This window comes from Bipolaris sorokiniana (genome assembly GCF_000338995.1).
Source record: "Bipolaris sorokiniana ND90Pr unplaced genomic scaffold COCSAscaffold_8, whole genome shotgun sequence".
NCBI lineage: Eukaryota > Fungi > Ascomycota > Dothideomycetes > Pleosporales > Pleosporaceae > Bipolaris > Bipolaris sorokiniana.
The window spans coordinates 961,249-981,276 of record NW_006911902.1 but is presented as its reverse complement, the minus strand read 5'-3'; the positions used below and the strand labels follow the sequence as shown (position 1 = coordinate 981,276).

At 52.9% G+C, this 20,028-nt stretch overlaps 5 protein-coding genes across 5 annotated transcripts; 3 read left to right on the top strand and 2 right to left on the bottom strand.

Moving 5' to 3' along the window:
* The first annotated feature begins 482 nt into the window (after positions 1 to 482).
* On the top strand, positions 483 to 2,743 carry COCSADRAFT_118937 (uncharacterized protein). Its single transcript, XM_007702566.1, has one exon. It carries the CDS (start codon positions 702 to 704, stop codon positions 2,370 to 2,372), a length of 1,671 nt encoding a protein of 556 aa, XP_007700756.1. The 5' UTR covers positions 483 to 701; the 3' UTR covers positions 2,373 to 2,743.
* A 76-nt stretch (positions 2,744 to 2,819) lies between these two features.
* On the bottom strand, positions 2,820 to 7,604 carry COCSADRAFT_144048 (uncharacterized protein). Its single transcript, XM_007702565.1, has 2 exons — positions 5,945 to 7,604; positions 2,820 to 5,885 (listed from the first exon to the last, which is right to left on the bottom strand). The coding sequence occupies exons 1-2, from the start codon at positions 7,484 to 7,486 to the stop codon at positions 3,303 to 3,305; spliced, it is 4,125 nt and encodes a 1,374-aa protein (XP_007700755.1). The 5' UTR covers positions 7,487 to 7,604; the 3' UTR covers positions 2,820 to 3,302.
* A 906-nt stretch (positions 7,605 to 8,510) lies between these two features.
* Positions 8,511 to 13,430, top strand: COCSADRAFT_91768 (uncharacterized protein; the record flags this gene model as incomplete). The annotated part of the gene is made up of 2 exons (XM_007702564.1): positions 8,511 to 9,624; positions 9,742 to 13,430. The coding sequence occupies 2 exons, from the start codon at positions 8,511 to 8,513 to the stop codon at positions 13,428 to 13,430; spliced, it is 4,803 nt and encodes a 1,600-aa protein (XP_007700754.1).
* A 629-nt stretch (positions 13,431 to 14,059) lies between these two features.
* COCSADRAFT_55083 (uncharacterized protein) lies at positions 14,060 to 15,232 on the bottom strand (the record flags this gene model as incomplete). The annotated part of the gene is made up of 1 exon (XM_007702310.1): positions 14,060 to 15,232. A coding segment is annotated over one exon (1,173 nt), but the record flags the coding sequence as incomplete, so codon positions are not given.
* Positions 15,233 to 15,556: 324 nt separating this feature from the next.
* On the top strand, positions 15,557 to 18,080 carry COCSADRAFT_144039 (uncharacterized protein). The gene is made up of 4 exons (XM_007702563.1): positions 15,557 to 15,806; positions 15,857 to 16,055; positions 16,105 to 16,202; positions 16,250 to 18,080. The coding sequence occupies exons 1-4, from the start codon at positions 15,670 to 15,672 to the stop codon at positions 17,949 to 17,951; spliced, it is 2,136 nt and encodes a 711-aa protein (XP_007700753.1). The 5' UTR covers positions 15,557 to 15,669; the 3' UTR covers positions 17,952 to 18,080.
* Positions 18,081 to 20,028: the final 1,948 nt, after the last annotated feature.

Here is a 20,028-nt window from a genome sequence, read left to right as displayed (position 1 = left end):
GAGACGCAGGAAGCAGTTTTCAAGCTTTAGCGCCAAAGACGCTTTCTTGATTCCTGCTTGATTGACTAAACATACTATATCTAGCCACTTCAGATTGCCCATACCAGCCAATACAAACCATTGCAAATCCATGGTAGCAAAAATAAAAAATGTTGGGCAGAGGAAGATCTAAGGCTGCCGCGAGGGACCTTGCAGTACTGCAGGGTGCCATGGGCCGCCGTGGTACCCGCACCCGCTGCGAAAGAGCGGTCGCTGGTGACAACGACAAAGCCGACCGCTGCATTAGCTACAACTATGATTGGCGCAGTGCATCGGGATGGTACCTGGATACTGCAGTCTAGGCGTTCTCTTCTCATCAATTACTGGTTGCCGCGTGGCAGTGGTGTGGCAGGGAACGTGCTGTTGCTGCATCAACGGTTTGTTTGGGCGAGGCGTGACGTCGGCTCGCTTCCCCAGCCTCCTCCTAACCACCTGCATTTGCCCTCTCCAGCCACTCGACTACTGGCCTCTCCAGCCAAACCAAAAGTCCCTGGAGAAGACTGCTCCTCTCCTAACCCCCATAACCACAAAAACTTACCCATCCTTATTTTCTGCTAGAACATCAACCTGACTGTTTTGTTGCTAGTTGCACTCGCTGTTTTCAAGTCCGACACAACCCACCTTGTATCGGTGAGAACACAAACACTACCCGCTCGCCCACCATGGCGCCCCATCCCGAGATTGCTGCCAATGCACTCTCTCCCATGGCTATGAATGCTTTGCAGCAAGCAAAGTCTCTGGCCAAGCGTGAAGACCCGTACAGGCAACTTGCTTCGGCTGGAGCAAAGCCACCGCTCGATCTCGCCGGTCCTGGCTTCCAGGCCCTGTTCGCTATCATTGGCATTGGAATGGCCTTTATGGCCATTTGGTTCTTCTTCTGGGCCAAGAACGGCGGCTTCAAATGGCGTGAGGGTGACTGGGAAGACTACAAATCTACAGTGCTGCGACGCAAGGGACCCGACGGCAAGACTCTCTCCAACGCTACCAAGAGCACCAGACTCGGTGGTGGCAGTGTTGTTCACGGTGGCAGCTACTTTGGTGCTCAGAGCGATCTTGGTTACACGGATGAGAGTGGCACTACCGTCACTTCAAGCACCTATGCCGACGCTGAAAAGGGCGAGGCCGGCCTTCGTGGCGGTGACGGACGCAAGCACAAGAAGAAGCACCGCCGCAACCACACCAATGACTACAACGACCCTGAGCTCCGTCAGTACCGCGAGGAGAAGGCTGCCCGTGTTGGTGGTCTGAACCGTGTCGGCGATGGCAAGTACACCGACTACTCTGGCTCTCAACCTTCTGAAGTCGGCGGCTCCCAAGTCTCCAGCAACGTCCCCCTCGTCAAGAAAGAACCAAAAGAACTGAAAGAACCAAAGGATCCCAAGAAGGAGGCCAAGGCCAAAGAGCAACGAGCAAAGGAACGCATGCGCAAGGCCAAGGCCGCTGAAAAGGAAGCCGCAAAGAAGGAAGCTGCCGAAGCCAAAGCCCGTAAGGAAGAACAGAAAGCCGAAGCCAAACGCCTCAAGGACGAGCAAAAGCGATCCAGGAAGAACAGTGCACCCTCTGAAGCCCCCGAGATGGCCGAAGTCAGCCGCCCCATGATCGAGTACCACCCAGCTGAATCCGAGTACACACGCGCCTACACCGAGTACACCGCTCCCTCTGTCGTTGACACCACCCCAACCCGCGCTCCCACCAGAACCAGCAAGGGCCCCAACGGTCCCCGCCGTGCACCTCCCTCAGCAGCCTACTCCTTCACCACCGGCGACGACACCGAAACCGTCTACACGGGCGTCAACACCAACGACCCAGACTCTCCCCCCGCCAAAGCCCCTGCAAAATCCTCGCGCACTGCCCCCACCGAAGTCACAGAATCAAGCTACTACTCCGACTACCGCCCCAACGCCGATCCCTCCCTCTACACAGACCCCAACAAGCACGCCCCCCGCTCCCGTTCCGCCCGCCCCTCTACAGACCGCGGCGACCGCTCCTCGCGCTCCGCCCGCCCATCCTCCTCATCTCGCCCCCGCCCCTCTGGATCCCGCTCCCGCCCCCCCTCCGAGTCGTCAAGGAGACAGCACCGCTCCTCGCGTCCTGCGCCTCCTTCCTCGGATATCTTCACCACTGCGAATGGAGATTCGCACGGCCACATGAGCTATCCGTGCCATATCCCCGGTCTGAGTCAGGCTGGTAGCGTGCACCCCATGGAAAGCGTCTCGCAGGTCGGTGTGCCAACAAATCGCCGTGAGAGGGGCGGTAGGGACGTTATGGATGGGTATCGTCGCGGTGGTGTAAGGGCTGTAGGCCGAAGGGATAGTTTGAGCGATAGTGATTAAAGCTCCTCAACAATCACTGCCAAGTTCAGCTGGAGAGGAACATGCATAGGTGTTTTTTGGCGTTTGGCATGAAGCGACTTTTCTTCTTTTTTCTTCCTCCTTCATCTCTTTCTTACGATTGATTGTTCCTTTTTTTTAGGTCTGGTTTGCTTTTCTTTTCGAGAGAGAAAAGAAGAAGAGGTGGATGATGGAATGTTGGTGGAAAATACCCCCCGTTAATGTCGGTACGATTGGGATGTCCAAATGGGAACAACGAATATGAAGTATTAAGCACGTTTTCATCATGTGTACGTGTATTGTATGTAGTCAATCCAATAACAATGAATCAAATCAGATTGAAACAACCACAGATGGAATTTGTTTCTCATGCCAAAGTGTTGTGTTTTCTTTTCTTTTTCACTATGTTCCTAGACGAATCAAGACATGGAGATTGAAATAGAGAAAAAAAGGGTATATATCATTCTATTGAACCCCCCCTCCTTCCCTCCCTTACTCAATTAGAGACCAAGAAAAAAAGAGAGAAAAAGCATAACTAGAATAATCCGTATTTTGGGGCTCTCTTCATAGGTTACATGATATAAGCATTACTACCGAGTTTCCCAAGTTCCCAAGCTTACTCCCTACTGGTCCAGATCAACTGAACCCTTGTCTTTCTCTCTTCCTTACTTGCAGGCCATTTGTCCATCTAGGAACAATTTAGGAAAAATGGGATAGATATAGATGGTACAATTCATGTCGTGTCATAGCGAAAGTGTAGTAGGTAACGTGTGAGTGCTTTACCACTACCCTCGAGGGTGCTTAGAGCTCCGCAAAAAAGAAAAAAGAAAATCTCCTCCCCATACAACGCACTTCTTCATCTCTTCATTCATTCCACTGTGTAAATGTCGATCTTGTCGAGCTACTGCAAGGCTACCATGCCAAGGTGACACCTCACAACTCATCCTTTGTGGCTTTTGTCACCTTGGTGGCCGCACTGGATAGACTGCTGGCTGCGTCCTCGGCACTTGCAGAGGCGGCGGCGTACATCTCTGAAATACGGCTGTTGGCAGCAGCAACGGCGTCGGAAATGCGACGGTTGGCGCTCTCCATGGCTCCTTGCTCGGGGCCATACACTACTGAGCTGGCGGCAGAGGACAGTGAGCTGTATACTTCGCCAGCACCGCTAGTGACTGAAGCCACATAATCACCCGCGGTAGGGGTACCAAAGATGGCCTCGCTAATAGCCGCTTGCGCAGAAAGTGCGGCCGCTGAGAAGCTGTCTTGAGCTGCCTGGGTTCCGTAGACCTTGGCGCTGACTTGAGATTGAATAGATGAGTATACGCTGGCCACGGACTCGCTAGCTTGTTCAGCGGCACCCTTGGGCGTTCCATACAGAGCAATAGATGCGCTTTCGACAGCCAGATCCAAAGAAGCGCTGGCCTGACTCAGTACGTCCTCGATAACAGCTGGAGGTGTAAAGATTGCGCCAACAACAGAAGTAGCAGAGGCGTATGCATCAGCAGCTGCATCAGTCACCGCATCGTAGCTATCGCCAGCATACGATTGGGCAGACGCGATAGCCGCGGGTAGATCTGTAGAGTATGCCGAAGCAAAACGGCTCATGACGCTTTCCGTGAAATCGGGTTCCTTGCCAACTACAAGTTCGGAAATCAGAGCCTGAACATCAGCGTATTGCTTAGCAGCAGCCTCAGTAGCCTGTGCGCCATATGCACCGGCTTGGGAGTAAATAGACTGTGCCCAGGGCGTGGGTTGGCCATAGACTTGGTTGCTTGCTTGTGAAATCAGCGCCTCCCAGTTCTTGCTGGCTTGCGATGCGACAGACTCTGTCAAGGGTGTCTCCGAACCGATGATACTGGAGCTGATTTGCGAGGCGGCTGACTCCGCTGAATCGGAGATATAGGAAGCAGCAGAAGCAGCCGAGGCCGAAGCAACTGAAGCCAGAGACTCCACAGTGCCTTGTTGGGGGCCGTTGACAGCACTTGAAGCGGCGTCAACGAATTCAGAGTACCGAGCGTGCGCAAGGCCGATAGCCTCGTAGTACTGTCGTCGAGCACCATCAGCAACACCAGTCGACTGGGGAAGGAATTGGGCGGATGCTTGACTCAGACCTTCCGAGAGCCGGGACGCAGCAATGGAGGAAACTGACTCAAAGTACCCCTGTTGCGGGCCAACTGCGTAGTTCTTTACGGACTGGGTATACTGCACAGCGTTTGACAAACGCTCACTCGCTGCTGCAACAGAATCGGAATAGGCTTTCTCGATGTATGAGAGCATCGTCTGGTGTGCAGGTTGGGGCTCGCCCGAAATCAGCATGGACAATTGAGCCTTGGCATTTTCAAACTGTTTGCTCGCAGCGCTGACAGCATCGTTGTAGCGTGAGCTCGCCTCGATATGAATTGTCTGAATGACAGCAGTAGGAGCTGGCGTGCCGAAGATGGCGTATGATGCTGCGGTAACAGCCTGCGCATACTTGTCGGCAGCGACGCTAGTAGCTTTCTCAACAGCGGGCTTCTCAGTTCCATATAGCACGCTTGAGGCAGCGGCGAGTGCCTTGGCGTATTGTTCGCTTGCAATCGACGAGGCTGATTCGATGCTGCCTTGCGTCTTTGATGGTCCCAAAAGCGCTTCGCTGACCGCACGACTCAACTGAGCAGCTCGGTCTCCCGTATCCGCCAATACTCCCTGTGCCTTTTCAGAGTATGTGTCATCTTCATCGTCGTCGTCAAGAGGTTGATCAAATACGACCTGCTTGGCCTCAGCAAGAATCTGGGCATTGGCACCCCCAAACACCTTCTTTGGCGCCTCATAGGCTTCAGAAGCCTTTGCAGAAACCTCCTCGACTACCTGTGAGGCTACAGAAGAGGCCTGAGATAGCACACTTTCGGATGATGGTGTACCGTAGACAGCCTCAGAGACTCCAGAGGACGCTTGTGCCGCTGCATCCCCTACAGGCGCTATTACATTCTCAGCGAGTGCGGTTGAGGCTGCTTCAACTGCTTCAGCAGCTTGGGATGATGCCTCGGATGCTGCTTCCTTGGCAGAGGATGCAACGCTTTCCGCAAGCGGTGTTGAGCTGCCCTGGATAGCCTCAGATATTTGAGAGGATGCATCCGAGTACATTTCTGCGGCAGAAGAGGCGATGCTCTCACTGAGTGGGGTGGAGCTGCCTTGAATAGCTTCAGAAACATAGCTTGATGCCATTTCAGCATTCTCCATGACCTGTTGGGCAGCATTTCGGATGCGAGGCGCAAAGATTTTGTCGGAGAAATTATCGCTGGCATCACCAGCCCAAATCTTTGACTTGGAAACGTCCTTTAGGCGAACCAACTCCGCGACCATGTCCGATGCAATTTTCATGGCCTTGTCCTCGAGCTTCTTAGCTTCCTCGTGAGCAACACGAAGACCGTCATGTCTTGACCCAACAGCCTCAACTTCACTCTCCCATTCAATGAGCGTGTTTTTCAACTTGTGATAGTTTTGCCAGTCTTGGTATGTGACGCCATCAGTCCATGCCTACGATGTTTTGTCAGCGGAGTTCGTCAGGGAGTTAACTTCTTGGGGCCACAGCATACCCATCGCATGCCAACCTCTTGAAGGCCAAGGCTATGGATCTTTTCTAGAACCTCAACAGTACTTCTTACTGCAGCTCTCACTAGATTGTCGGTCTCTTGGTCATACGACACCTTCCAATCACGGATATCTTGGGCGCGTTCCTTGACCGTAAGGCCGAATTCACGGGTCTTTTTACTGCAATCATCGTATGCAGCCTCTAGGTCGGCTTCTGAGGCGTCTTCAGGGAGAGAGGCAACAGTTTTTTTGATGTAGCTCTTGAGCTTGGTAATGGTTGCATCAGCAGTCTCCTCAAGTTTGATGAGCAGGGCCTTGCCCTGGCCGTTGACAGCATCATTGATCTTGTGATTCGTGATTTCCTCTACGCGTACTTCGAGATCTTCGGCACCCTTGTCTGCGGCGGCAGTAAATTTATCCTGCCACTGGCGGAGATCGTTGTTAAGCTTCTCCTGCAGTTCGGCCTTGGTGAGCTTAGGCGCAGAAGGGACAACGCTAGCTGAAGATTTTGGTTCAAGTTCCTTTGAGGCTGTACTCGCAGATTCGCTGCCAAAGAAGTCGTCAAGGACACCCCAGCCAGACCCTTCGGTGGAGCCGGGAGAGGCAACAGAAGCGAAAGAGCTGGCCGTGGTGGGGGCATGCTTGCTAGATTCCACAGAGGTAGCCGCCTGCGAACCAGCAGCAGACATGGCAGACTCCATCTTTTGCTGGTCTTTGTAGCGGCCTAGCCGCTCGGAGATGCGGACTAGCTGGGGCTCAACATTGTCGCCGTACAGGATGCGTATTTGGGGCCAGACGCTGCGCTGGATAAAAGTCCAGGCTGTTTCTTGGGCAGTGCGAAGGTGGGGCCAGACGATATCAACGAGGGCGTGGTGGCCATAGGCATGTCCCTGTTTGAGGTATGGAAGAGAACGCTCATAAGCTGGGAAGAGGGTATGGTGGTAGATTTCCTCCGAGCTGACTTTGAGGTCGTTGTAGTGGGGGGCAATGGCGTCGGTCGCCTTCTTGACGTGCGGACCCAGGTGGACGTCGTACTGTGCCCAGGCCTGTTCCTGAGCGCTCTGCAGCTGAGGACGAATGGACTTTTCGTATTGAGCTTCTGCATACTTCCTCGCAAGCTCGACCCTGTGTGCACCGTGTGTTGCGTATTGCTCCTGTGCAAAGGCGATGGCGGGCGTTGTGTAGGGCTTGACCTTGTCGAGCTGGGGGACGACATAGGTCTCGTAGTAGGGGTCGAGATAGGGCGCGGCGAAGTCCCGAGTCTGGAGGTATGGCTTGCACACGCGGGGAGAGTCATCGTGCAGCTGGGTGATGGACTTGGGGCAGCGGAACAGCAAGGTGATGATGAGGTACCACGTTGTCAGCCGTGCTATCATGCTCGTAAAGGCTCCCATCAGAGTCCGTCGGGGCTTTCTTGAGCGGGCTGAGCGGGCCTGGTCTGCATTATTCTTCGCCTTTGCATTGGCAGATACGACGGTGGAGCCATTGGCACTGCCATTTGGCGAGGTTTTGGACTTTTTTGCCCTTCCGTTGGCCTGGGCGGCCATGCTCGCGTGTAGTCGACGATGGAGCGGAGCGGCTTCTGGACAATACGAATCAGCCAATTTGCAGCAGCGCAGGCGAGTCAGGCTGCTCACCAAACGGAGCAGAAATGTGCAGCTTGGTGGATTGTAGATAGAGGGAGAATGGAGCTGATGGCCGCTCAACGTAACCTGTCTGTTTAGCGTTGGGGGTGCAGCACAACCGAGCTGCAGCAGTGATGTAATTTGCACGTGCGGGCGCAGGAAGAGAGACAGAACAAGATCAGGATTTGGACATGCAAGGCTGATTGTGGCAACAGGTGTTATTGTGATACGTGACAGGACGACAGCGGACACGAGTACATATGTATGTGTATCTGTGTCGCGACGGCAGAGATGGAGCTGGGGGTGCGAGTGCCTCAGGTTGCCCCTGCTGCTGTTCCTTCTGCGAGCTCTGTAACGCCCACGCTCGTAGTGCACCGAGAAAATGGGCCGTTTGCGTGTGCCAACAGCCGATGTTTCGTCACAGCATGGCTACTTTTAAGAGCCGGGCCAGAACAAGACCCCATGCTTGTTTGTCAGAAATGTACGTAGTGTGTGCAGTAATAGAATAGAGTATCCCACCAGGCACTAAGGTAGCGTAGTGTACTTACATACATAGCCGTTGTGGTGGCCGGGGGTTTATGTGCCAAGCCTGTTTCCAAGGGTCCGGCGGCGACATCACCACTTCCGCCCGGTGTCCTCCGCCGCCGCCTTCACCACTCTGGCGCCTTCCATCACCCACCCTATCATACCCCCTTCGTACACCATTCCCTTTTCTGTCTGTCTGTATATTTCTTGTCATATTCTGCTTGCTTCCACAAGCCGAGCCTTGCCCTGCTACTCCACCGCGTACCGGCACGCGACGCACTCAGAAACTATTCTCCGTCACTTTAGTCCCGATGACTACTTGAGATATCCCACTCTACGGCTCCTGCCTGAAAGCGCTCTGCCCCGACGACTTCACTTCGCCCTCCTATACCCCCTATACACCTTTTAATACCACCCAACAATGGCCACCGATGCCGCGCCTCTGAATGCGGGGCCGTTCGACGATGCCCCCGACTCGCCCGACACACGAACATTCGACAGAGATGAAGCCGATACCTGCCGAATTTGCCGTGGAGAGGGCACTGCCGAAGAACCTCTCTTCTTCCCCTGCAAATGCAGTGGCAGCATACGATATGTCCACCAGGAGTGTCTGATGGAGTGGCTCTCGCACACGCAGAAGAAGCACTGCGAGCTGTGCAAGACGTCCTTTCGCTTCACCAAGTTATACCACCCAAACATGCCCAACCGCATACCTACGACGGTGTTCATCCACCGCGCCACCCTCCACGTCTTCAACATGTTTGTCACCTGGTGTCGTGGTGTCCTCGTAGGCGCCGTGTGGCTGTTCCTGCTTCCCTGGTGCATGCGCGTAGTCTGGCGCAGCCTCTTCTGGGTCGGCGATGGCGGCTGGTCGCGAGAAATATTCATAGACATGGCCGAGACACCGGACATGCACCGATTCTCCCCTAGTGAACAAAGCACGATCCGGGCTGCAGTTGAAAATGCCAATACCAGGAACAATGCCAGCTCCCTAGCATCCGTATCCCTCACACCCAACAACAAAACCACTCCCCAGTCCATGCTCTGGAGGTTTGCAGAACGCCTCTTTATTGGCGCCCCGTATCCATTCCTTCAGCTGCCCCAAAGTGACCAATCAAGTTTCTTGTCCGTCTATGACAAGAATATTACGGCATCGAATATCACGTCAAGTCCCCTCGGTGTCCGTAGCCCTTCGTTACTCTCCGACGTCCCTTTCTTCAATTGGTTCCAATCCCAATCGGCCAACCGCTTTATCATCGATGTAATTGAAGGTCAAATCATCACTCTGCTTGTAGTAGTCGCGTTCATCTTGGTATTTCTCATTCGAGAATGGGTTGTCCAGCAGCAACCGGTAATCAACATGGTTGCTCTTGGCGACAATGCTGCTGCACAACAGGGCGCAATCTTTGACGACGATGCTCATGTTGAGGACGTTGCGGTTGATGAAGATGAGCTGGACGATGCTCTAGACGCTCTGCATGCCGAGGTCGCTCAAGACGCTCACGAGCTGCATGACCATGATGAAGACGAACCAGGTTTCACCAACAACAACGCCCAAGCCGAAGAGCATGATGCCCCAGATCCCACAATACGCCGGGTGCGTCGGTCTTCTTCGCTCCGCAGGGAGCGTGATGACTTGGTCCGAAGATTAGTACGCGAAGGTTTGTCAGATGACGTTCGAGCAATCTTGCAATCAGAATCGGCCAATGGCCTTGCCGATATCTTCAACCAAGATGATGCGACTGCTCAAAATCTTCAAGAGTCTCTTCGCCAAGCGATGAGTGCTGGAGAGTCTGCCAACCAGGCTGAGGATGATGATGCAGAAGCCAGTAGCTCAACGTTTCCCGCACGCACTTCCTCACTTCCCCTGCCCTCAAGCTCCACACCAGATGCAGCAGATTCTGATTCGTCTGCGTCCTGGTCAAGGCCAAACATGCCAGCACGCGACCGCTCGTTTATTGCTACAGAGATTCGTCGCAGCCTAGAAGAGGCCAACACTTGGTCGTTCGAGAACCTGCCACAAGCGTCGGAACCAGCCACTGGCGATGCGAACGAGGTACCCAGTTCTTGGGGAAATGGCGCTGGAGACCGACAGCCAGCTCAAGAGCGTGGGAGTGTATCAGATCACGAGCAGCATAGTGACCATAGTAGCGGAAGTTGGCAACAGGTTCCTAATGTTGTGGGGGATGACTCTGACCAAGCGCTGGAAAGAGAGCATGCACACGACAAGGGAAAAGCCAAAGCTGTTGACTATGGTGACGAAGAAGCATCGAATGAAGACACATCACACGAATCTGCTTCATCGTCTAAAAGCACTACCGCTGATTCGAACAATGGTGTTACGGTGAATACCACTATTGAAGTAGAGTTTGATGCCAGCCACCCCGCGCACAATTTGACCGCAGATGAAGAAACCGAGGCTGAGGAGGACGAGGAACATCAAAATGAGCCCCCTGCACCTGTAAACCCTGTCCAGCCCGCAGACCCTCAAGCCCCAGGAAACCCAGTAAATCGCGTATTGGACTGGATGTTTGGAGATGTGGCGCCTGCAGCCCAGGCAGCTGACGAGGGGGGTAATGAGGAGCACATTGTTCGTGACTTGGCAGATGAGGCGCCCTTTGTCCCATTTATGGGCAATGAGGCGCGAGACCACGGCAACGCCCCTGCACAGGATGCTGAGGTAGCTGCTGCCGCTGCGCAGGCTGGTATCGATGTCAATGATCAGGAAGCGATTGAAGATGCAGAGGACTTGGAGGGCATACTTGAACTCATTGGCATGCAAGGACCTCTGGTTGGTCTTTTCCAGAACGCCTTGTTCAGCGCAGTGCTGATTTCTGCAACACTGGCATGTGCAGTTTGGCTCCCCTACCTTTGGGGTAAGGTTGTCATTCTCTTCATGGGAAGTCCCGTCTCGCTCTTCATCAAGCTACCTCTGCAAGCAGTCGCCACCATCACAGACTTGATTGTTGATGTCACTCTACTTTTCGTGGCTGGCGCAACATATTGGAGCTCTGCTGCCATATCTGGTCTGGTCAAATTCTTTTCCTGGGGCAAACTTTCAGAAGCGGTTGAGGGCCCACTTCGCACAATATCAACACCGGCTTATTCTCTTGCAGAGAGCTCCATGGTTCGTATCAGCAAGACGATCATGGAGTCGCCTCTATCGCCTGGACCCGATTCTTTTCGACTCTCAGTCAATGCCCATGCTTCTTTGCGAAGCCTGCAAAATACGACTTCGTTCGCGCTCAACGAGACCAGCTTTTTTGCAAACGCAATCATTGAAGAAATTTCAGCAGACTCGCTACCCAAGCTTGTGTTAAGGGTTGCCGGATACTTGCCGTCTCTCGTCACAAACACCTTTACATCTGCATATGGACGAGGTGGCGCCTTGCTGTCATGGCTATGGGCTTCCAAATCATATAAGATTACCCTTGATATGGATTCGACTCACAACACGACTTCTGTGTATACTGCAATGGACTACTGGACAGCCAGCGATCGCCTGATTGCCATTCTTGCTGGCTATGGGTTCTTCGCCCTGGCTGGTGCCGTGTACCTCAAGCGCGGTACTCCCTTTAGCTCATCACAGCAAGGACAGAAAATTGAACGCATCATTTCCGACATTCTACAGCAAGCTGGTGGTGTGCTCAAGGTAATCTTGATCATCAGCATCGAGATGTTGGTATTCCCACTGTACTGTGGCCTGCTCCTCGACCTCGCTATGCTCCCTCTCTTCAAGAATGCTACGCTGTACACGCGGTGGCAATTTGCTAGGGAAAGTCCGTGGACATCTGGGTTTGTGCACTGGTTCATCGGCACTTGCTACATGTTCCACTTTGCACTCTTCGTCTCCATGTGCCGTAAGATCATGCGCAAGGGTGTCCTATACTTCATCCGCGATCCAGATGACCCTACATTCCACCCGGTCCGTGACGTTCTAGAGCGCAGTGTTACGACTCAGCTTCGCAAGATTGCCTTTAGTGCTTTGGTCTACGGTGCACTAGTCATTGTTTGTCTCGGAGGAGTGGTTTGGACTCTGAGCCGGGCAACTTCCAATGTTCTGCCAATTCACTGGACAACCGAAGCACCGTCGCTAGAGTTCCCGCTTGACCTCCTCTTTTACAACTTCCTCACACCAGTAATTATCAAGTTTTACAAGCCTAGTGAGGGTGTACACGCCAGCTACAAGTGGTGTTTCCAGAAGTGCGCCGGTTTCCTCCGCCTTTCAAACTTCCTCTTCGGCGACAAGGTTCCGGAGCAGGAAGGCGAGGATGGCAGATATGTGCGTGCTCCATCTTCAGATCAAGCCCGCATTCCTAAGGGTCAGCCTGTCTTTGTCGAAGTGGATCGAAACAATGTGCGTAAGGACGGTCAGAACGAAGGAGGTGTGCACAACTCTGATCTTGTATCCATGGTTTTCATACCGCCATGGTTCCGCCTGCGCATCTTCTGCTTCGTAGTCACAATCTGGATCTTCATGGGCCTTTCAGGAGTCAGCGTCACCATCCTGCCTCTCCTCTTCGGCCGCTACCTCTTCTCGCTCTTCCTCCCCCCAACCGTCGAAATGAACGATATCCACGCCTTCTCCCTCGGAGTCTACACCTTAGCCAGTATCGCCTACTCGGGCTACCACGCCACAAAATTCATATCTTCCCTCAACAGACGTCTCCCAGACCCCATGTCTACCCTGCGCACAGTCGCAGCCACTACAGCGCGTGTGGGTGGCCGCGCCCTCCGCTTCTCATACGTGTGGGCCAGCATCATCTTCGCCATCCCCTTTTTGTTCGCCGTCATCCTTGAACTGTACTTCCTCATGCCCTTGCACGCGTACCTCGGCCCCAAAGAACCGCACGTAGTGCACCTCATTCAAGACTGGACTCTGGGCTTCTTGTACTCGCGCCTCGCCGCCAGACTCATCTTCTCAAATCGCAACTCCCGCCCCGCCCGCGCTTTTGCCGCCGTCGTGCGTGACGGGTATCTTTATCCCAATGCGAGAATTGCGACTAGATGCTTTGTAATACCCGTCCTTGCCATCTTCCTCGCTGCTATTGCTATTCCATCTAGCCTAGCGTTCTTCGCGACAAGAGTCCTATACCGTGGTGCGAGCGAGGCGACGAAGAATCAGGTTTGGCGCTTCAGTTTCCCCGCCGTGGGCCTTAGTATCGTGCTTATGTGGGCTTCGTCGGCGGTTGTGAGGTTGCTTGTTCGCTGGAGGCTGGTTGTCCGCGATGAAGTTTATTTGATTGGGGAGCGGTTGCATAATTTTGGCGAGAAGAGGGCCCCCGTGCAGGAGGTGCAGGAGAGTGCGAGGGGTAGTGAACAGGCGGCAGTGGGGGCGTAAGACTGTAGATGGAGATGGAGGTGAAGTGGATTGTAGTTTTAGGGTGATTCTTTTTTGGCAACGTTTTTAATACCACTCTTGTATTGTACACGTATGGTTCTTGTGTGATGTGGTTTGTTTTTGTCTGGTTCGGCAAAGATGTATTTTTCAGATGAAAATCATCGATGCATGCACCTTGAGCTATCGTTTGACTTGAAATGTTTTCATATGCAACAAAAGTGCCAAACCCAGTGGCTTCATATTTCAAATCACGGTGAGCATAACGGGGGTATAACTAATTAAATACAGCGCCGCGCCCCCCTCACTTCCCTTCCCCCATTCCTCTTCTCCCAAACCCCCCAGAAGGGAAAAATCCGTCAAACGCCCAATCGTGACGTGAAGCTGCTCAAAAACAGCACATCCTTAAACTCAGAAAGCAAACAGAAAAGGAAAAAAAACTGGTAATACAAAAAGCGGAATGATAATAATCAATTCCTGGCTCATTACGTGTATTCCTCCATCCCATACGGAGCATTTGTGCCATAGGTTCTTCTTTTTTTTTTCCATATTTCATATCGAATATAGCCATGTGTTGATCCGCCATGTCCCATTCCTTACACCAGGATTTCGCTCATACTCAAATCTCAGGTCCGCCGACCGGTTCTCGATCTCGTAGCAGGTTTCGCCGTCGCAGCTTTAGCCTGGCTAGCCGCTGTGGGCGCATCAAAGGATCTCGTCGAACGTTTCTTTGCTGTTTTTATGGGAGCATCTGTGGAGTCCTCGTCGTCGGCTTTGCGTTTACGGGAGGGCTTTGGGATTTTTGAATCCGTGGATTGGCTAGTGGGAGTGGGGACGGAGGGGGTGGTGTCTGTTTGGGATGCGGAGACGTTGCGAGTGGCGGTTGAGGGAGGGGGCGTGGGGAGTCGTTTGCTGGAGGGGGCTACGTCGGTGGGTACGGAGTCGGCTTCTGCGACTTCTTTGTTGCCATTGCGCTGTTGGGCTACCCAGGAGAGAAGCTTTTCCTCGGCGTCGCCGTCGTCTTCTTCGTCTGAGCCTTCGAGCATTGCGTCGGCCATCTCGCCCGCAATGTCGTCGCCTGCGTCTTGGTCGGCGGCCATGCGCATGGCGAACTCGAGCAGCTGTTGGGGATCCATGCCGCTCAGTGGACCACCGGCAGCAGCGAGTTGACGCTGCAGGGCTGCTAGAAGAGCCTCCTGAGAGATGCCTTGTCCTTGTTCACTCATAGCCTCGTCGTGGCCCTCTTCTTCGTCCTCGTCGTAGGGCGGTGATGCGGGCTCTGTAATAAAAGCCATTTTCCCCTTTCCTTTTTCTGATGAAATTGACGGTGCGCCTGGTGAGGTTGGCGGCGACCCCTTTGCCCATTCTGGTATGTTGGCAAGCCTCTCGCGCCAGTTCTTGAACAGGGCATATGGCTCCGCGTTTTCCTCGAGTGCTTTGGGTTTCACGCCGCGGTCTGCCTGAGAGCGCCAGACAATGGGCGAGTGAGTTGGCGCAGCGGGTTCCGCGCCCATACTTGTGTTGGTGTCGGCCTTGCTCTTCCTGGGTGGACGGCGGACTGGCCGTTTCCTCTTGGAGCCCGCCTTTGCGCCCTTGACGTCGAGTGGCTGGAATTTAGTGTCATCATAGCCGTCGGAGGCGTACTCGAGATCGTTGAAGTAATCGAAGCGGTCCCAGTCTTCTTCCATGTCTTCGTCGCCGCATGTGGCCGGTGGGGGCGAGGCTACGGCGTGCTCTGCGAGGTCGTCGGCTGCCATGTACTCATCTTCGACGTAGAAGAATTCGGCATCGTAGTCGTCATATTCATCTTCGTAGTCGCTCATGGTGGGTAGAGATGAGGCGTGTCCTTGTCGAGAGTGCAGTCGGAGCAAGTGGAGGCTATGACGCGGGCGCGCGCAGACGACGCATTCAGGCGCACGGGGACCATCAGCGCGACGAGCAACAAGCAACAAGCAACAAGCAACAATGAGCTGGTTGGCGCTGTCCCACGTCACCCACGCTCCTTCCCCATTGAGTTGCTGGCGTGGAGTGCGACTGCCCGCTCTCGTTCGCGCGTGCCTCTTCCCCGCGTATTGACGTCGCCCGGCTCCACGCGGCTTAACACGACACCGAGGCTCCTCGCACATATCCATGGCTCAGCACCGCATGTGCTTTACTTTTTTGTAGCTGTGCAGTCAATCAAGCAGTCTACCAGTCAATCAATCCGTCCATCTCCTCTGTTCCATAGACTGCGTTCGTGACCATGCGTGCCTTTCGCAAGTCTACTCACCTCTCGCGCCAGCTTCTTGCTCCCAACGGCATCCGCTGCAATTCCACCGCTGCGCCCACACCCAAGTCGCTTACCTCTGTCCTCATAGCAAATCGTGGAGAAATTGCATTGTAAGCCTCATGCTGTGGATGAGCAAGCAGCGCATCTGACATGGTCTTAGACGAGTCGGCCGCACAGCATCAGAATACGGCATCCGGACCACAACCCTCTACACAGACCCCGATGCCCGGTCACAGCATGCTCTCAGCTCGCCCTATGCCGTCAACCTCGGCGACCCCTCTGCATATCTCGACGGCGATCGCATAATACAGATTGCAAAGGAGCAGGGCTGCCAGGGCATACATCCGGGTTACGGCTTCGTACGTCCCTTCAGACACCGACATGGCATGACACTAATGGGCAACATAGTTGAGCGAGAACCCGACCTTTGCGAGAAAATGTACAGATGCGGGCTTGACCTTCATCGGTCCCCCATGGAAAGCAATCGAGTCCATGGGAAGCAAGAGGTGCGTGCTGACCATCCAGCATAACCATGCTAGCTAACATGCACAAGTGAGTCCAAAGACATCATGACCAAAGCCGGCGTACCCTGTATTCCCGGATACCATGGCTCCAACCAAGATCCAGAGTACCTCAAGGAACAAGCAGCAACCATCGGCTATCCCGTGCTCCTCAAGGCCGTCAAAGGTGGAGGCGGCAAGGGCATGCGCATCGTCAAGGACGAGTCCGAGTTCCTTGATCAGCTGGCCTCTGCAAAGTCAGAAGCGCGCAATTCCTTTGGAGACGAAGTCATGCTGGTCGAGAAGTACATCACCACACCGCGCCACATTGAAATCCAAGTCTTCGCCGACAAGCATGGAAACTGCGTCGCATTGGGTGAGAGAGATTGCAGTATCCAACGCCGACACCAGAAGATTCTTGAAGAATCACCAGCCCCTCACTTGGATGAGGCCGTCAGGCAGGATATCTGGGAGAAGGCAAGGCAGGCAGCCCTTGCCGTAGGCTACGAAGGAGCAGGAACTGTCGAGTTCATCTTCGACAACGACACGGGTGAATTCTTCTTCATGGAAATGAACACCAGGCTGCAGGTCGAGCATCCTGTTACTGAAATGGTCACTGGCGAAGATCTTGTAAGGTGGCAACTCATCGTTGCTGAGGGCGGAAAACTGCCCCTTACCCAGCAACAAATCGAGCAGAGGATCAAGGAGAGAGGACATGCCATTGAAGCGCGCATATACGCCGAGAACCCAGACATGAACTTCATCCCCGACTCTGGACTTTTGCTTCATCTCAAGACACCCCAACCCAGCTCTACCGTGCGCATCGACTCTGGATTCATCGCTGGTGACGAAGTATCTTCGCACTATGACCCCATGATTGCCAAACTCATCGTCCAAGGTCCTACACGCGAAGCAGCTATCCAAAAACTGCGAGCTGCACTCGAGGAGTACGAAGTTGCTGGCCCCGTTACAAACATCGAATTTATCAAGCGTATGTGTGTGTCTCCAGACTTTGTCGCTGGTAACGTAGAGACGGGATATATCCAGAAGCATCACAGCGAGCTCTTTACCCCTGAGCCTCCAGCGCCCGAAGTCTACGGTCAAGCCGCACTAGGTCTCACTCTTCAGCAAATCTCCGCGTCAAAAGGAGACGTATGGACAGGACCACCTGTGACAGCTGTCGGCTTCGGCTTCAGCAGCGCCTACCAGCAGCGCGACTTCAACCTCGTCGAAACACCAGCCGACGGTAAAGGCGAAGCCAAAGCAACAAAAGTCACCATCCTCCAGACAAGTCCCCAGCAATTCGACATTACTGTGGGCGACAAAACATACAACAACGTCACATCTTCCTTTTCTCCTTCAAGCAATACACTAACTTCCTTCTACCCACACACCCGTCTCGCCACAACCTTTGTCCGCGACGAAGACCGCATTACGCTCTTCCACCTTGGCCGCCAATACCGCCTCCGACTCGCCATGCCCGAGTGGACCAAAAAGGCTCTCGGTGTCAAGGACGTCGCCAACAGCGTTCTTGCTCCCATGCCCTGCAAGGTTCTCCGTGTCGAGGTTGAGGAGGGCCAGGAGGTCAAGAAGGATCAGGCACTTGTCGTGATCGAGAGTATGAAGATGGAGACCGTGATTAGGAGTCCAAGTCAGGGTATTGTAAAGAGGATTGTACATGGCAAGGGCGATTTGTGTAAGGCGGGTACCGCGTTGGTGGAGTTTGAAGAGCCTGAGGGAGAGAAGGAGGCGTGATTGTACATTTATGTGGTGTTAGGGTTTTTTCTTGGGTTGATAAAAAAAAGCGATGCTATATATGTCGATGTATGAATTTTATGAGTTGTCTATGATAAGATGGATTGTGATAGGCACATGGTGTGATGTTTTCGATTCCTTACAAGAACGTAATTTCTGCCTGTTTTTTTTAGTAGAACAAGTAGGTTGAATTCAAGTGCTTTGAAATAATTCCCTTCGTTGTCATTGTTGTATTCTGTGTTTTGATGGTTGATTCTTTTTTTTTTCAAGCTGAAGTGTGAAATAAATGTACGATGAGACATATAGCGAGACCAGCGACCACGATATATGTACATACAACCACATCCGATATATACCAGATACTATAGTATCTGTGCATTCAAGTTTACTTAGATATTTATTCTTATATGAACCTATCAACCATCCAGTTCTGTTGGAGAGATTGTTAGAAATTCCATCACGCAGATCTCTATATCTAATTCTGCAAATACAGTATCACCTCTAGAACACAATTTTCCCAGCCAAGGGACAGAACTGTACAATCCCATAGATTCTCCAATTAATCAGATAAAAAACCCTGAAACACGTAGAATAGACAGATATCCATCTCTATCAGTCATATCCAACATAGGATTCTTCTGTACTTACATCCCGAATACAGCGTATAGAACACGTAGACCTGACGCTACTAAACGAGTAAGTATAATGCATCACGAAGAAACTCAAAAGATGATCCTCAACCCCCACCTCACCGTAGACTCACTCCTTTTTTCAACACAAACATCAAGTAAATCTCCGCTTCGATATGCCGTAGTATCTAACCACTACAAGACATCTACCCCATATACAACACCACCTACCTACATACCCACATAATCATACACACTTTAATCTTCTCCTCATCTCTCCCACAAGCCCATCCTATCCACACCCACCCCCTTTTCCCACAACCCAGCAACTAAGAACTGACACGGTAAGTAAGCAAAAAGGCCCCAGGTCCCGGACCCATGGGCACAGAAAAAAAAAACAAGGATCAAACCTGTCCCATCCCAGCCCCCGCCCCACCCCAGAAGGTTGAGAAAAGAAAAAGGGGAATTGGGATAAGGTTGTGCGGAAACGGGAGGGGGGGGGGGGGGTGGAGACGGTGGGTTGATAGTGCGGAGGAGGTTCTGGTCTTGGGCTTTTCAGGTTGGTTTGAGGTGGGAATGTGCTAGGTTGGGACGGGGGATGCGGGTTAGTTGTTTTGAAAGTTTGGATGGGTGAGTGGGATGATTATGGGGTGATGGTTCGGGACTGGTATGGGTTGATATGGCAGGTGGAGGTGAAGTTTGTTTATGTTGGGTAATTGTGTGATAATACTATACGTGTGACTATGTATTGAATAAGGGCGAGGATAGGGCGTGCGTGCTGAGGGTGAAGTGTTCATTTGTATACTAGAATGACGGATTCATGATTGTGATGAAGAGTTACACACAAGTGTCTGGCTTTGATCGGCAGATTAGATAGTAGACAAACATCACATGCACGTATTCTGCAGTCCTAGATTGATTCACATATGTATGTCTATCTGTTGGGCGGCTACAAGGCCAAGAAACCTAGACTCCAAGTTCCCTATTAGTGTGTAAGGAGTAATCAAATAGAGATGTTTGAGGGGCCAGAATCGAGCGTTCCTACTGTTTCTGAACGAGACCGGAGAACTAACTTGCCAACAAAAGTGTTTTGGTTCAAAACACAGTGTTGCTAGTATGTAATAGGTATGCATGCTTCCTTCCTTCCGCCCCCCTTACTGCATAGGGTAAATCTCCGGACAAAGGGGAGGGCCGGGGGTGGAGCACAGGCTAAAGCCTACCCAATACCAACCCAAACCTCGCTGTCCATGATTTTTGAGCCACTGAGACCCAGGCTGTAAGATCGGCACATGGCCCGGGAAAGTCAGCGAGGTTTATCTTGTTCAAGGCGGGGGTATAAGGCCCGATGACATGGCGGATATCAGCTGTCAAATCGTGCCATAATGCCCCCCTTCCCCTCCCCCCATCCACCACCCCCATGTCTATGGTCAATAGCCCAGCCGGACCTT

Bases quoted from the DNA above. Each gene is read 5' to 3' on its own strand.
- COCSADRAFT_118937 (XM_007702566.1), top strand. From the start codon at position 702: ATGGCGCCCCATCCCGAGATTGCTGCCAATGCACTCTCTCCCATGGCT.
- COCSADRAFT_144048 (XM_007702565.1), bottom strand. From the start codon at position 7,486: ATGGCCGCCCAGGCCAACGGAAGGGCAAAAAAGTCCAAAACCTCGCCA. The intron at 5,886-5,944 runs GTATGCTGTGGC...AAAACATCGTAG, and splicing joins AAGAGGTTGGCATGCGATGG to GCATGGACTGATGGCGTCAC.
- COCSADRAFT_144039 (XM_007702563.1), top strand. From the start codon at position 15,670: ATGCGTGCCTTTCGCAAGTCTACTCACCTCTCGCGCCAGCTTCTTGCT. The intron at 15,807-15,856 runs GTAAGCCTCATG...ACATGGTCTTAG, and splicing joins AATCGTGGAGAAATTGCATT to ACGAGTCGGCCGCACAGCAT. The intron at 16,056-16,104 runs GTACGTCCCTTC...TGGGCAACATAG, and splicing joins TACATCCGGGTTACGGCTTC to TTGAGCGAGAACCCGACCTT.